Source organism: Dreissena polymorpha, chromosome 8 (assembly GCF_020536995.1).
Source record: "Dreissena polymorpha isolate Duluth1 chromosome 8, UMN_Dpol_1.0, whole genome shotgun sequence".
Classification (NCBI taxonomy): Eukaryota; Metazoa; Mollusca; class Bivalvia; order Myida; family Dreissenidae; genus Dreissena; species Dreissena polymorpha.
The window spans coordinates 49,085,983-49,103,266 of record NC_068362.1 but is presented as its reverse complement, the minus strand read 5'-3'; the positions used below and the strand labels follow the sequence as shown (position 1 = coordinate 49,103,266).

At 36.2% G+C, this 17,284-nt stretch overlaps 2 protein-coding genes across 3 annotated transcripts in view; one reads left to right on the top strand and one right to left on the bottom strand.

The window, feature by feature from the left end:
- LOC127840958 (uncharacterized) overlaps positions 1–17,284 on the top strand; it is a 60,180-nt gene that overhangs the window by 29,905 nt on the left and 12,991 nt on the right. The window contains exon 18 of one of the 2 annotated variants that reach the window (XM_052369426.1): positions 1,907–2,209. The exons of the other annotated variant lie outside the window; for it this stretch is intronic. Within the exon in view, the coding sequence (XP_052225386.1) occupies positions 1,907–2,017 (111 nt within the window). The 3' untranslated portion in view covers positions 2,018–2,209. Of the gene's footprint in view, positions 1–1,906; positions 2,210–17,284 lie in introns of those variants that run through there. 2 annotated transcript variants of the gene reach the window in all.
- LOC127840959 (uncharacterized) lies at positions 9,583–15,054 on the bottom strand. The gene is made up of 3 exons (XM_052369428.1): positions 14,599–15,054; positions 11,589–12,580; positions 9,583–11,429 (listed from the first exon to the last, which is right to left on the bottom strand). The coding sequence occupies exons 1-3, from the start codon at positions 14,940–14,942 to the stop codon at positions 11,092–11,094; spliced, it is 1,674 nt and encodes a 557-aa protein (XP_052225388.1). The 5' UTR covers positions 14,943–15,054; the 3' UTR covers positions 9,583–11,091.

Sequence of the window (17,284 nt, the reverse complement as noted above, 5' to 3'; positions counted from 1 at the left end):
AAATCCTTCATTGCAAAGTAAGATCTTATCACGAGCTCGAATAAGTAAATTCTTACGTTGACATGTATATAAATATATCCCATACTGAGCCAAAAAGTTCTTAATCAGTCTTTTCAGTCGTTTTGTTTACTTTATGTATGTCATTTCATTCGTATTTGACCGTATGACTTCATTTGATTGGAAACGCGTTTAACAAGAGCTGTCAGAAGACAGCACGCTCGACTATTCGAGTGCTTGACAGTATAACGTAAGCCATCATGGAGAGGGGGGGGGGGGTATAATAGGGTGTGTGGTCATTTAATAGATGATCTTTCAAAAATAAGGAAAAAAAATTGGGGAGGGGGGATTCTGGGGTAGGGCATGGGGGATGGTTTTGGTGGAGTGCATTGTGGTATGTCAGGTAAGTGTTGTTTTGTCAAAGTATGAATCAAATGTGATCATAAATAAAGAAGCAGGATTCACAGCCCACCTGGAAATCAGGGAAAACCTGAAAAAAGACTTTCACTTTTTCCAGTCAGGGAAAAGAAAGGGAATTTGAAAAAAGTTCCTTAAATCAGGGAAAAATCAGGGAATTTTGTTTGGTCAGACTTTTCCGACTTGTGTCGAAAAGTCCATATTTTTTAAACAGCAATAACTGATTTGTTTGGCTATGTTGGCTTTGTAGTATACATGTAGCTTAGTGTACTACATGTATTAGTAAATACATACTTCTTTCTCTCTTTCTCTCTGTTTATATAGCAGCTGTGATGCACCTATATATATATATTTATTGCGGGTGTTTAAAACAAGAAAAAGGTCGAAATTATGATCCTGGAATTTTTATTTTCCATCAGGGAAAAATCAGGGACAATTCGGGGAATTTGGTTCATACCGAAAGCTGGGAACCCTGTTATGGCAATTTAAGCAAAATGTTCAATTATCTAATTATAAAAGGGGCCATAATTCTGTCAAAATGCTTGATACAGTTGTCTGCTCTTGTTTATAGATTGGGATCATGTTGGTAAAGAAGTATGCAAAATATGAACGCAATATGTCAAATGACATAGAAAATATTTGAGGTGGTACGCAAACTTTTACATACCGGTAGATTTATCAATAATATGCATATTCTAAGTATAACAGGGGCAATAATTCTGTCAAAATGCTTGATACAGTTTTCTGCGCTTGTTTATAGATTGGGGTCATGTTGGTAAAGAAGTATGCAAAATATAAAAGCAATATGTCAAAGGACATAGGAAATATTTGGGGTAGTACGCAAACTTTAACATTTGCACGCTAAAGCTTACGCTAACGCCGACGCCGGGGTGAGTAGGATAGCTTCACTATATATATATTTCATATATAATAGTCGAGCTAATAATTAAGAAAGCTAAACCAGAAATGTTTGATAAACATAGATTGTTAAAAAACATACTGTCATCGGAGTTTGTCGGACTGCTCCCAAGATAGCGGTGCTTATAATCATATGCAGCGCATCACCAAAAATTGTTGATGTTTAGAGAGCAATTTGAATGGTCACACCCTGCATATAAAATTTTTGCGTGAAGACGACTTATACCGCCCGCTCCCCTTCCTTCCAAATACGACATGTAAGTTGGGTTACGAGGGTCAGCGGGAGATACAAGAGCCGCACCGAGAGAACCAGAGAACATCATGGGTCTTATGAATGCCCGTCGTTCTCTCTTAAAAAACGAGTTGGTAGATTAGGGTAGAAAGGTGGATCGAACCTGCGATCCCTGAGTTCGGGAACTAGTATGTTACCTACAAGACCGCGTATCCGCTCAAAATATATGCAACATACAGCGTAACGTCAATTCTATGTGTTGTTTTCAGTGTGATCTGACCGGCCACGCCTATGCAATATACCCGGTACAGCGTAACGTCAAATGTATGTGTTTGTTTTCAGTGCGATCTGACCGGCCACGCCTATCTGCAGAGCTGTGGTGGGGATTATTACGACCCCATATCTCACACGTGCGTGGACGGCTCGGTGTTTGTGGACAACCTCGTGGGATAGCTGTCGCGGTATCGGATCAGCCGGGTGTGTCAAACTGAGGTTGAAAATATTGTCCAGTTTGATACTCAAAAATGAACTGTTTAAAAGACTAATCTACACTAACGTTATAGTGTGCTTATGAATACTGTTGTATTTTTCATGCATGTGTCATATAAGTGTTTACTTTTTTATGAATAAAAGCGCATGAGTGACTTTGATTATTTTATTTAAAATTCAATAAAGCGAATAGGATCGCAAACTTGCACTGATATTTGATCATAGTTGTCGTACTGCATTGCAAATAATGATTTTTTAAATTGCACTGACGGGGATTTGTAGAGAGGTTAAGTGACAGCAAGAAAAAAAAATCTCAACTATCTCAAATATCTAATTGTCGCTAGGTGTAAGTGTCCGTAACAAAGCAACTTGATTAGGCAGTTCCAGTTTGTTTGTTTTTTAATTCTACTGGGTTGTTCTGATATTACTAAAGATAGTGACACGGTTTTCAATCAAAAACAACACGGCTTATGAAGATACCTGGTGCAATTCCTTTATAACGGAAATGCAAAACGACAATTTCTAATATTTTTTCAGTTGTTATCGATAAATATTGAAGTAAAACCGGGATTAAAATATTGGTGTTCAATCAGGTTTGAAACAGTAATGAACATTAAAACATTATAATATTTAAGTACAACCCGGTTTAAAATATTCACGCATATCCATGTTTTAAATAATAATTGACGACAGCGTTTAAAATATTCATGGTAAGGTTTATTTGGTCGAATTTTCTAAAAACTACAACGGCATCCATGAATGCCAGTAATAATATATTACATGTAGTTTGTAGTGTTGCTACCTTGGGAAAGATAACCATATCGTCTGCAAACGACATTTAAAACGAATACAAACCTAGCACTGTATTTGGTACAAAAACGAATATGGTACATTTGTACCATATTCGGCCGAATATGGTACAAATGTACCATACTCGGACCGAAGATGGTACAATTTTCGACCGAATATGGTACAAACATTGTACCATATTCGGTTGGAATAAGTTTTTCTATGCTCGCCAAAACGTATTTGGTACATACCAAAAAAACTCATAAAAATGAAAATGGCCTACGTATATGGTACATAAATTATGTATTTCTTAATAAATGAAATAGTCTGCCGATGTGTAAACTTTTTTTCAAACTCAAATACATTGTATTAACCTAATATTGGAAGTGACAAAAGTATCATCATCATCATCATCATCATCATCATCATCATCATCATCATCATCGTCGTCGTCGTCGTCGTCGTCGTCGTCGTCGTCGTAACTAGCAGTAACAGAAACAGCTAACCTAACCACACTTTACATGGATTTTGCTGGTTGTGTAACTGTTTCGCCGGCTAGCTCAGTCGGTTGCGCGTCAGATTGGCACGTTCGATTCCCGGGCGGGCCAGATACTTTTGTGGAGATCATTAATAGCAATTTTCAAATTTTTAAAACTTTTTTTTTCGAAAGTGTATTTTCACCAAAATCCGATTTAAGAGATTTTGAGCTCTTTTAAATGAATATATCTCTCCAAAAATAAGGATGTTTGACTGGCTGCTTTAGACAGGTGTGACTGTATTCCTAAACATTACTTTGTAAAGTTGATTTGTCGTTCCGACGTCATATTGCTGAGAAGCCGACAAAGCTTTGAAGTTTCCGATTTTTTCTTTGATAACGTGCCGCTTTAAAAAGGCGGGAATTTTGCACACGAGTCTTACTCAGAAGTCAGTAACCATATTTGACTTGGCGGTCGGCAAGAAAAGTTGTGATTTTCGACTAGAAAGAATTGAAATCCAAACTTTCTTCAAACTTCAAAAGAATTCTTGACAGTAAGTACTGTACATAATTTTAATGTTCAGTTGTCTTAATATGCATTGATGTTTTAACATGCATTGATGTTTATGTTTTATGCTCCCCCCCCTCAGAGTGCATTTGCAGTTGTCCGTCCGTCTATCCAATTGTCCGTGGCATTCCTTCCGGGTGCGTAACTCCTAAACTGCTAAAATATTTAAGCTACAGTCATTTTTTCGAAAGTGTATTTTCCACCAAAATCAGATCGAGCTCCTGTAATCTGTAGATTTGAACATTTTAAATTTTATGGAGTTTATAGGTCTTTGACCTTCGAACCCTGCCTAGTCGTGACTTCTGGTGAGCGACCTAGGCCCCCAGGGCCCCTTCTTTATATCCCTTCCATCCACGTAGCATTGGTTTCTACAGACCGTTTGTCCGTTGACCGCCATAAGTTTGCCCGCTATTTTTCCCCTGAATTTGAATTCGGTTGGATTTCAATGAAACTTTACATGAAGTACTTGCTACTTTCATTGCGCATATTGCCCGGAAGTTCGGATTGTAAATTTTAGCGGAGCTATCAGACGAGTGATTTTAGCTCAGCTCATGTCGTGAGACATTCGTTTTCGACACGCGGTGTTCAATACAAGCTCTATTAACTAATGAAGTATAAATGTATAATAACTTATTATATTATTTCAGATGAAGGAAGCAATTAGGAGAAAAAGGAAGCAATTAGGGTGCTTGCCCAGGTCGAAGTACAACATTATTGTCAGATGTTTAAACGGATCGTTCGATGTCCCTGTGAAGAAACGGACACCTGAAGAGAATAATTGTTTGGCCATGATTAGAAAACGTAAGGACTTCGAGCTTGGTGACCGGGGTTCTTTATTGTGTGGCGGAAAGCAAGTCCTTGTGAAAGAAGATCTTCCTAGATTTGTTGAGAAGATGTTCATGGAAAACAAAGGATGTGGAGCAAGGGTTATTTACAACAAACTGAAAGTAAATTACACGGGGTTCTCGGAACAAGCTATCCTTGAAATACTGTACAATAGCAAGTATTACCATGAGAAGTATCCGAGATTTACAAACAAGCCAAAGCCAAAGACAATTACAGAAGAGGAACCAGGCAAAAGATGGCAGATTGACATAATTAACATGAAAAATCAAAGTGTTAGCTACAAGGGGTCCACATACAGTTATATTCTACAAGTCGTGGACGTTTATTCTAGGTACGTTATGCCAAAACCCCTGAAAACGAAGAGTTCGCGTGAAGTTGCAAAGGCATTAGAGGACGTGTTGATGGTTAACCTTGCCCCTGACATCATCCAATGTGACAACGGACTGGAATTTAAAGGCCCTAGTATGAAACTTTTGTTGAACAAGTACAACATCAAAATGATCAATAGTAGGCCGTATCATCCTCAATCACAGGGCAAGTGTGAAAGGTCAAACAGTGTTATAAAGGCCAAGATTCTATTTGCAACAAAAAGTAAACGTGGATTTAACTGGGTCGAAGGGCTTCAAGATTTAGCCTATGCCATAAACACAAGTTTCAAACGAGTTCTTGGGGGTCTCACGCCCTTTGAAGCCTACTACGGAAGAAGTCATGTTTTTACCAAAGAACGTCATAGTTCTCGTGAAATAAAGAAAACCATACGGCGAGCAAATAAAAAGGCTTACAGGTCGCTGTTGAAAAACGCAACTTCCCCAAGCAAGTACAAAGTAGGAGAGACAGTATTAATTCGCTATCCCTTTCGAAAATCCAGGGTGCCAACCAAAAGATATGTTATCGAAGGCAAGGTAGAAAAAGTAAAACGAAATGGTGTTTATATCGTGTCATTTCAAGTACCGAACAAACCCGAACTTGGATTCGTAAGCAAATCGGTTGGGGTCGAAAACATGACTAGCCTAACTGTTGCGTTAGAGAAACAACGAAAAATTAAAAAACATTCATTAAAACAGAACCGCTCAGAGAAACAAAATCACAGAACTAAGTACTATCATGTTTTAACACACCATGAAAATCTGCAGTTGTTGGATGGGGTGAATATTGCCATGGACCCAAATCCGGATGGAAATTGTCAATTTGCTGCTATATCGCATCAACTTGGTAAAATTGGTATATACAAAGACGTAGATGCTTTACGTAAGGAAGCAGTCCATCACATTGTAGAAAACAGATATTTCTATGAAACTTTTGTCTATGATGAAACATTTGATGAATACGTTAAGAATATGTCTAAGAATGGGACATACGGCGACAACCTCACGCTCATTGCACTTATGAGAGAATATAATTTGCAGTGCCTGGTAGTTTCTACCCGAGGACTAGAACACTCATCAATTGTGTCAGCAGATGGAAAGTTCGATGGTGATGTTGGAACAATTGCATTGGGGTATTTCCCAGAAGGATTTGGCATGCATTACGTTAGTATCCGTATCAATCAACGCGTGTACAAGGACATAATATCACGCTTAGAACAGAACGGTGACTCTGGCGACAGCGCTGCGTCTGGCGACAACGCTGCGTCAGGCGACAACGCTGCGTCTGGCGACAACGGTGACTCTGGCGACAACGGTGACTCCGGCGACACCGCTGCGTCTGGCGACAACACTGCATCTGGCGACAACGCTGCGTCTGGCGACAACGGTGACTCTTGCGACAACGGTGACTCCGGCGACAACGGTGACTCCAGCGACAACGGTGACTCCGGCGACAACGGTGACTCCGGCGACAACGCTGCGTCTGGCGACAACGGTGACTCCGGCGACAACGCTGCGTCTGGCGACAACACTGCATCTGGCGACAACGCTGCGTCTGGCGACAACGGTGACTCTTGCGACAACGGTGACTCCGGCGACAACGGTGACTCCAGCGACAACGGTGACTCCGGCGACAACGGTGACTCCGGCGACAACGCTGCGTCTGGCGACAACGGTGACTCCGGCGACAACGGTGACTCTGGCGACAACGGTGACGTCTCTGTGTGTTCAGCCCTGAAAGAGCTTCAAGATATGATAAACAATAGGAGGGCACAGAAGCGAACGACTTTTCCATTTCTGATGTTACCACTTCACATTCAAGTTGAAATTTTTAAGTTCTGCATACAATCAAACCCGTCAATCCAGTTTGTGTTGGCGAAGGTCGGCAAACCCTTTAGAGATTTAATAAGGTCAATGAGTTTGCAAACACCTAGAATTTACATTCGGCCGGATATTGGACTAGATACTAGTAACAGAAATCCTGTTAGCGTTCGTTTCCTATTAACAAGAGCGGGCAGAAACAGCGGTCTTATTTCGGCAATAAAAGAAATCATCAAGGGGCCAAAATGGGCAAACGCATGGCTGCGTTTGCGTGTTAGTGGAATCGGTTGGTATGATATCATAGATGTCATGTACAGACATTACAGGTGAAATATACATGTATATCGGTGTTTGGAAACCTGTTATGTTATTTTTGTGATTGATGATTATGTTCTTCTACCGGAAATTTGTTGTCATTTGCTCATTTACTGGTAACTTTTTACGAAACACATTTGGGATATTTTGGCTGCTACTAAAATGAATGTATATATGTATATTATGTCTTGTCAAAATGCTACAGTTGGATTAAAATTTAAATGCTGTTCTATGTTCTTCAATATTACTTTGAAAAATCCTGTCAGTATACCAATAAATGAAAAAAGTACAAGTTTGTTGAATCTCTTGAATGAAACAAATTATAAAATACAAAATGTAAAATGAATATGTGATGATGATGATGACAAAACATTTGTGATGATGATGATGGTAAAAAAATTGTGATGATGATGGTGGTGGTGATGATGATGACAGTGGTTATGATGATTGGGGTTTGATGATTGTGGTGATGATGATGATGATGATGATGATAATGATGATGATGATGATGATAACAAACGTTTTGGGATGATGATGACAGCGATGTTTATCGGACGATGATGATGGTTATAATGATGATGATAAGTTTTTAGATGATGATGACGGCGATGTTTATCGGCCGACGATGATGATAATGATGATGATGATAACAAAATATTTGTGATGATGATGATGGCGATGTTTATTGGCCGATGATGATGATGATATTCTCATCGTCGTCATCATCATCACAACATCCTCATTATCGACCGAAAACATCGCTGTCATTATCATCACAAAAAAAACTTTTGTGATCACCATTACGATCATGATAATGGATATGATGATGTTGGTTTTGATGGTGATGATGATGGTGGTGTTGGTAAAGATAACAACGATGATGATCATTGGGGTGTTGATAATTGATGTGATGATGATGATGATGATGATGATGATGATGATGATGATGATGATGAGATAACGATGATGATGATGATGATGATGATGAGATAACGATGATGATGATGATGATGATTACGATGATGAGTGTGTATCATATTCGGAACGAATGTGGTACATTTTTCATCCGAATATGGTACAAGTTTGTACCATATTCGGTCAGGCATTTTACCCCAAAACTGCAGATACGTATATGGTACAATTAGACAGTTGTACCATATTCGGCCGAATATGGTACAAACTTGTACATATTCGTTTTTGTACCAAATACGGTCCGACATAGCACATCAGAAAATTGACGAGCACATGTTTCTGCCAAAAATTCACCTATTTAAGAAAATGAGTATTTTCTAACAAAGTTGCTTACGTATGAGAAAAAGATGTGGTTTAATCTTTTAGTGCAGGTTAGTAAACAATATCAAAATATGTCAACTATATTCGTTTAAAAAAAGACGAAAAGTTGGAATATTTAACACATAAGAATCCTGACATGCATATTTTAAGGCTAAAACTTCACAATTAAACAAGAAATTAATTATTTTCTAACCCCAAAATATGCAAGAAACATTTCTTTTAGCCCTTTAGTGCCTGTTTGTACACCATAACACCATTTGGAAGCTATGTTTGCTAAACACATGAGCAGTTGGAAAATAAAACACATAATAATATTGTATTGCATATTTTACGGCCATAAATCAACGATTTAACAACAGAATTACAATTTCCTTACCCAAAGGATGCAAGGAATTTAGTCTTTAGTCTTTTCGTGCCTGTTTATACACAATAATATTATAAATAAGCTATTATAAATAAGCTATACTTAATGAAAAAGATGAACATTAAAAAAAAAAAAGAGATAAAAATATTGACTAACATATTTTACGGCCTTAAATCCATATTAAAAAAACAACAACATATCAACAGCAAGCAACAAGGACCTATGTTTGTATAGGTCGCTGCATGCAAGAAACATTGATTTTAACATTTGCATGCCTATTTGTAAACAATAAGATTATCTGAAAGCTATATTTTTAATAAGATTAACAGTTGAAAAATTTAGCACATAAGAATATCTCTTTTATATAAACTTAAAAAAATTGAAGTGGTTACTGACAGCAGGCAGACAGAACTTTGTCATAGTTTTCAATATAAACCAGAATTTTGTATCGTTTATTAAATATATGACATATCAGGGCATGGCCAAGTTTTATCAAACTGCCACAATTTAAAAATGTAAGAAGAGAAACAGCCTCTACAATTAAAACAAACGTGTTTTTTTTCTAACGTTTTTCAATACACATATACGGAAAACAAACAATTACAGGACGAGGCCACTTTGACCTCGATGCCATAATTGGAGAATTCCTGGCACAGGTCGAATTTTTAAAAAAAAATTAATAAACACAAAACATGACAATCTCCTATGAGTGGCCAACATTGACTCGGGTGCAATAGTTTGAACACTCAATCAGGAGACAATGGTTCATGCAAATGAAATGAAATTCGTTAAATCTTTTTCCTAAATCTTATTCAATGAACATTTCTATCTAGCTTAATCGTAATTTGCCAAACAGTGTTGCAGATGTTGTTTGAAGCATTTACTTTGCGGCGTCAGATTGCCTTTACTTAGATTTCAAACAATAAACACTTCATGATCAGATGAACAAGTTAAACGTCACGCAATAATAAACGTAACGTCACTTCTATAGATTAAAAAGAGTTCACTAACCTCGCTGGCACGCATATAAGGGAGAATACTCATTTCAATATCATACATTCCATTGAAAGGACTTCCTTCTCTCTACTTAACTAAAGGGACGGCAATCACCAAACTCCCATACATTTAAGTGACAACAATCTTTTCTCCAATCATTAAAGGGAGAGAACTCACAATAAGTGATGTACAGCCTGTACTACAGGTAGCCCATGTAACACATTTGGTTGTAAAATTTACACATTGTAAATACGAGTATCGTGTTTATGTTGAAATAACCAAGAATTTAATATTCTTTTTTCCTTTTATCGGTGCATGAAATGTCATGAAAATTACGCCAAAATTGTGCAAAACATCAAGCGGCGTTTTTCAAATGAGGTGAAATTGCCCAGACAGTTCATACAGATGCAGAAAAATGCAATTAAATTCTTAAATAAAAACATTACAAAATTAAATTTAAACATATTTATACATTTTTGACACATTGAAATAAGAAATACGGTACATAAACTGTTTAACAAAAAAGAAAAAAAAAACGAAAAAAACAGTCGAAGACAATGTCAGGGTGCAAGATCAAGTGACTTTTTGAGGTTCCATCTTTTAACTTTTACGGATTTAAACGACGGTTATTATATTTAATAAGCATGTGTTCTTGTTAAAAAAGAATCAATTTTTCCTGCATTCATTGTACATGATATGTGTCACGCAACGTGAAATTTTGTAACCGATTTCAGAAGTATTCAAGGATTTATTCTTATAACTTATGACATCGGCACAAACTGCAAGAAAACCTTTCTTTTATGCACTATAGATTTTTGCGAAGTATTTAAATAACTTGAGGTATTTGCAAAACTACAGTTCTTAACGGCGTGATTACATTCTGTCCAGCCCGTGTGTAAACCCCTGAAAACCCCGTTGATTCTGCATCCTGAATATACAAAATAACATTAGTCACATAAATGAATTACACCACGTTATTCAAAACCTTCATCGAATTGAATATATACCAACCGTTAAAAAGTAATCGTTGAGTTATTTTGTGTTTCACATTTTAACTATATCTTCATATCAACCAGTATTTCAAGTTAACAAGGATGCATCTATACCTTTCTGACAATAGTTGCAAGGGTATACCAAGTACTTATACGTTATATTTTGTTTCAAATGTATGCACTCTCGTGTCCTGTTTATCATTCAGAGTTTTGTTCACGAAAGATGTAAAGCCAGTATATTGTGCTGGCCAATCATAAGTTTCTTAGAAGCACTGTTTAAATACAGGCACCATGGCTGCTTAACACCATTATCGCTAGTTGCCACGGTTGCTTGCTTTCTCTGTCCATCGCCATCTATCTGCAAGATCGTGTTAGACATAGAGCCGCACACCAAAACTTGGCCCGATAATGTAACATGTACGCTCTTGGGCTCCTCTAGATCTGGATCTGTAAATATTGATAGCAGGGTCCCGTCCATAGCAAGTGTGATCAGCTTATGGTGTGGAAAATTTGCTACGTAAATTTTACCCGCACATACTGCAGTCTTGTAAACTGTGGAGTAAAAAACGTTAGGTATTTATACTGCAATTTTCTGGAGATTGTTGACCTTACCAACAACGTTACGTTAAAGATTTTAACGTTAACATGAATACTCGAAATAATGTGTTATACATTTTCAAATAGTTAACTGAAATAAAAAATAATGTTTACCTGTAAATTCCCCTGATGTGTCTTCATATAGTTTCTTCAGCAGTTGTCCAGTCATTGAGTATTGATACAGAGCGGTACCCGAAGTGATGTACAGGAAGCCCATGCTGTGTGTTACGCCACGGCAACGGTGGGGTAAATATAAAGTCATCTTTTTGGAGATAGATCCGTTCTTGATTAAATAGAATTCTACCCCATGGATATCATCGTTATCGATGGTAACTACAACTTCATCGAGACTAACCTGGCTTAAGTCGTACGCAAAAATTGGCATGTCTAGATAACATATAACATTAAATGCCTTATCCAGCAGTTTAATTCGTTTATTATCGCGGTCAATAACCACTATGGTATCATCAGCACACACACTTATTCCTCTTATAGAACAATCGTTAGCGTCTTCCTGTACTTTCGTAGTGATGGTTGTTGCGTTCGAACTTGAGTGAATAATATCGTTTGGGTTGTATTGGGATAGTACGCCTAGGCTGCATAATGAAGATAAGAAGTGAAGGATATCTTGACGAAAATCTAATTTCATTGAATAAATATGTACTTCGCGTAACTCCTTTACCAGTTCATTTGACGCAAATAATTCGCGTGAGCATTTTTGTTTGGCTATATATGACAATCTCGCATCTTTCTGTCCAATTTCCTGCAAAACATCACCCAGAGATTTAATAGCACCAGTTTGTTTTATACATTTGTTTATATCACTTTGTATGGATTGATACAGCCCTTTATGTAAAAGGTCACGTTTCGCAATTGTGTTCTTTTCCAACTTGTCCAAGACATCATTTATTTTCTGCCGAAAGCTTACTAGTTCACCAAGTATGTTTTCATATGAACTTTGTAATGTTTGTACATTGGCCACTCTGTCCTTTTGCAGTGTGTTTATCTGTTGAATCATAGTTACAATGCTATAAGTTATATCCGACAAGTTAGTAGGTACTGAATCATCAGCAACGTCGGTAATAAGCTTGACGCTGCTGCATTGCCTGAAAAAGAATGAATATATTTTATAGTGCGTATCGTGATTTAGTTAGTTATTTTATATAATATTGTTGAGCTAATCTGAGTACAACATGCTTAAGGTGAGCTATTGTTATCACATTACGTCCAGCGTCAGATTTAGTCCGTGTAGCGGTGTGCGTCGTCAACTGAAGGGTCACCTGTTTTATCCAAGCTTAATGAAACTTAGTCGGACTGTTTTTCTTGACAATATCCAGACCGACTTTGAATCATAGGGCATGTGAATACAAAACCTAGGTAATTATGTCAAATCTTAAAAACAAACAACGTGTAACAACCCTAGAAGCCACATTTATGAATCACTATTGATGAAACCTAGTCAGAATGTTCATTGTACTATATATAGTGCGAATTCAAAGCTGTACATTAAAAACCTAGTTCTACAAGTCCATTATAATAAAAACCTCGTTACTAATCCAGAAAAAATCGTATGACTTATTCTTAATGAAAATTTGTCACAATGTTGATCTTCATATTTTCTAGGCAATCTTCGGATATATGGGTCACGTGCGTAAAAAAACTAGGTCACCAGTCCAAATATTAAAAAAAACAAAATAAAAACCGTGTTACCACTCTAATGACAACTCTAGAGGGCACACCGATGACTTAATATTAATAACACTTTTTCGACATGTTTATCTTAACAACAAAATATAGTCCGAGCTAGAAACTAGGTCATGTGCTTCAAAAAATTAAGTCACGATTTCAAATGATATAAAGAAACCCAAGTTACCGCTATAGAATCCACATTTATGACTCAATCTTGATGGACTGAAAGTTTATCTTGACAATGTATGGGCAAAGTTTTAACATGATAATGTGTACCTATAAACTATGCCACCAGGTTAGATCTTCAGATACATATTCTTGCTACTCACGGGGCAACATGCATGACTTAATCTGTATAAAACCTGGTCAGAATGTTTATTTTTACACTATCTAGAACGACTTTGAATCTGGGTTACGAGCTTCAAAAACAAGGTCAAACCTTAAAAAACGTTATATCACTCTAGAGGCCACTTTTCGACTTAATGTTGTTGAAACTTGGTCACAATGTTTGTCTTGATATTAAAATGACTCTGCCAAGTTTTAATGAGGGTATTGTGCGTCTACAAACTATTCCACCATATTAAATCTTTAACGACAAATTCATACCACTCTAGGTGCCACATTTATGACTCATTCTTAAAGGAAAGTGTTCAGAATGTTTATTTTGACAATATCTAGAACACACTTTAATCTGCGTAACGCACTTCCAAAACTTGATTACCAGATCAAATCTTTAAAAAAAAACTTGAGGCCACTTTATGACTCAGCCTTGATGATTTTTTATAATGTTTTTTCTTTACAATATGATTGGCATGTTTTATCATGGGTGACGTAAGGTTAACCATAGACCAACAGGTCAATTCTTTAACGCCACGTGAGCGTTTATTGCAGGGCCTCGTGGTCCGCTTGTCTCAGGAGTGTTTTTTTTTCATTGACGTCTTGAACAGCTTAATAGTATTCTAAATATAATGTTACCAGCAGAATTTAGATGTAAAAAAACATTATATATACACGATGTGCAAATAGGAATCATTACAAAATGAAAAACACGCGACCATGTTGTTGAACTTGTTATGACCCATTGTTACATCAAAATAAAATTGTTGCCGTATTTCTAAGCATTTGATCCAAGAATATCTTTATAATCTTATTTTTACACTTAACAAACGGAATATCAGTATCATGGTGGTTTAATTACTCAAAACTGCAATAAAAGAGGCTTAAATAGCTGCATAAATATATATTTGTTATTAGAAGATGCAGTGACCTGATAATCTTCTTGAATCTTCTTGAACGTTTAATGCTTTTTATATTGGACATATAATTGTTAACACTGCCAGACTATGTTTGCACTTAATCTATACAGTATTCATTTTTCGAGTGGTTAATTTACATAATCTGACGTACTAATTTATACAAACACTCATTTTATCACCTGTGGTTTTCTGTCACACATTTGAGACATAACAGTTCCGTGTGATCCTCGCAGAACAAGGTTAAAGTTTCGTTGTTGTGCTCCTGACATCGTGTTAGGGCATCTTCTGTTGCTTTGGCAACGGGCCATCTCTGAATCTCTTCCCGACCAAGCAAGCAATGCGTCTTAAACATCTGGTCGTGTAGTATTGGGCAAGTGTCACAATAAAACTTCGAACACTGTTCACAGAAATGAGCGGCCTCCTTTTGGAGTCCGTTCTGCTCGCACACATAGCAACTATAGTCCATAACAATGTCAGATCCATAACGAAACGACGGAGTACATGTATTAATTCCATCCGCCATCTTGCTAACGAGTTTTAGCTTGACACACTACAACTATGCTTTAATGTGTTAGCTACCAGATATCAGTCTTACAAAACCAAGATTGAAAGTTTTCCCATTAGTATCCGTTACACTTTAAGGTTCATGTAAAGTGTAAAAAGGCGTATTCTTCACATAGAAATACTTCAATAAATATTATGGCAATAAATTCAATTTATAAGTCAATAGCCTCGTTAACACTTGTAGAACATATAAGAAAATGCTAATAAAAAAAAATATGATGCAAAATGTTGCTTTTGAAGAAATATACAGCGCATGCATGAAATTATCAAAATAACAAACGGAGTTAAATTGAACAAATTCCTTTGGTCAAAATATTGTATACACTTAATGTTAGGTACTACAAATGAAAATTCCACACAACACACACCAACAATCCTAAAATAAGGAAAAGAAAAACATAAAAAAATGTCAAAAGTTAACACAATAATTGGGGACTACTTTAAGTATGGTGGACTTACCAGTGAACCTTCATTTTCAAAATTACTTATCTACTCGCAATACAGTACTCATTATAGTCACAAAATGACACAATTACAAAAAAATAACCTATATTACCAAAAGGGAAAACACTTTGATTGTTCATTTGAAATATATAGGACTCGGAAAGACGACTAATTGGCTACCTTAAAACAAATTACAACATGTTTATGTCACATCTCGAACTCCATACACGTTAGTTAAACATGTGGGGCATAAAACATCCGGTTTCAAGGAAGTCGACATAACAATATTTCAATTAACGATCTAGTCATAATATTTGTGGGATCGGAAAAATGAATTATACAAATGTTGGGCACACGCACATATTAAACCAACTGAACACTTACATTTCTATAAAAACCTTGTCATCGATGAAAAAGTGCTTTTGTTATTGTCTTGTCATGTTTACTTGTTCAGGAAGCCATTATTTGCCGGAAGTATATTCGAAAAATATTTCGTTTCAAAATCGATCATTGATAAATTACTCACGATCCGTTTGTTCTAAAATTTGTATAATTTGTTTATGAGGTAATTTCAAGTTATGTTATAAAGTAAATATTTAATATAAGCAATATTTAACAAATTCGCAAATACGAATCAATACACATTTCTGACCAAGATGGACGACCGATGAAATTAAATCGGGAGGAGAGTCAATTATATCAAGATTCTTTTCAAATAGTGCGTTTCAAGTAAGTGTAATTGTTATGGAGATATTATGAAAATGTTATATTTTCATTAATTTTATTTTATAAGATCATAACTCTTATTGATCGCATGCTATGCGCGCAGAAAGTTAGTATTTTTCCAAAATCTATAAATAGCGACTCATGGCATTGACATGTTCAGTTTGAAATACGCATAGTGTCTTTGTGGGGCTGTATTGACGCAATTCGATGCTCGGAGTACCTTACATATAACTTGCATATACTGTTGGTGTTTTTATTTGGTGCATTTGTGTTTTTTTAATGAAATTGAGAATTTGCCATACCTTGCAATATTTTTGATAATAATTACACTATTACTACCATTTGTGAGTGTTTTTTTTTAATTGTGTACATATATGGAATAAAAATGTGATTATTGCAACCATATGTAAATTTCATTAACTTATTTTGGGTATAACTGATCATTTTTATATTTTAAAATTTCATCTATATGGGGTCATTTTGGGACTTTACATGAACCTTAAACTTTTGGTTTTCTTTAAATCGTGCAATCTTTAAATGATCACGTGACGTCCAAAAAGTTGAGAATACCTTCGCTTAAACCAAAAAGGGATTTTCAAATTTTACTTGACGTTAACCAATGTTCCCGATATCCACGTAACTCAATATGTCAATATCGTTTTCTGAATACTCACCGCGGTTATACACAAAGCATTGTAAATCTATTTTTAATTTTCACACTCAGAGTTGTCGTTCCTTGCTCCCACATACAATCTCTGCCATCACAAGATCAAAGCGCTGAAGGCACTGAAGTTGTTCGCTATTGCATAATTTAAGAAGCAACTCATATTTCAAAATTAATCGCAAGTTTGAAATCAACACACGCCATTCAAATTTATAAAGAGTGTGTCATAACGCACGGGTCGAGATTTGTGTGCACTTTTTATCATCCTATTTATTTTATAGAGATACATACAAAAAATAAAAACAACATGGCCCTTTTCGGACGTTCTGAAAGCATAGAAAGTATGATGAAAATGGTAATGAGAACTGAATATAAAGACAATTTGCAAGCACCATCATATTAAATGAATATTGTTTGAATATCGAATACCTATCTCACTTAGAATATAATTTCATGATGAAAATTCC

Coding starts and splice junctions, on each gene's coding strand:
- LOC127840959 (XM_052369428.1), bottom strand. CDS start 14,942: ATGGCGGATGGAATTAATACATGTACTCCGTCGTTTCGTTATGGATCT. Junction 12,581..14,598: donor TGTGTGACAGAAAACCACAG/GTGATAAAATGA, acceptor ATTCTTTTTCAG/GCAATGCAGCAGCGTCAAGC. Junction 11,430..11,588: donor CACATCAGGGGAATTTACAG/GTAAACATTATT, acceptor TTTACTCCACAG/TTTACAAGACTGCAGTATGT.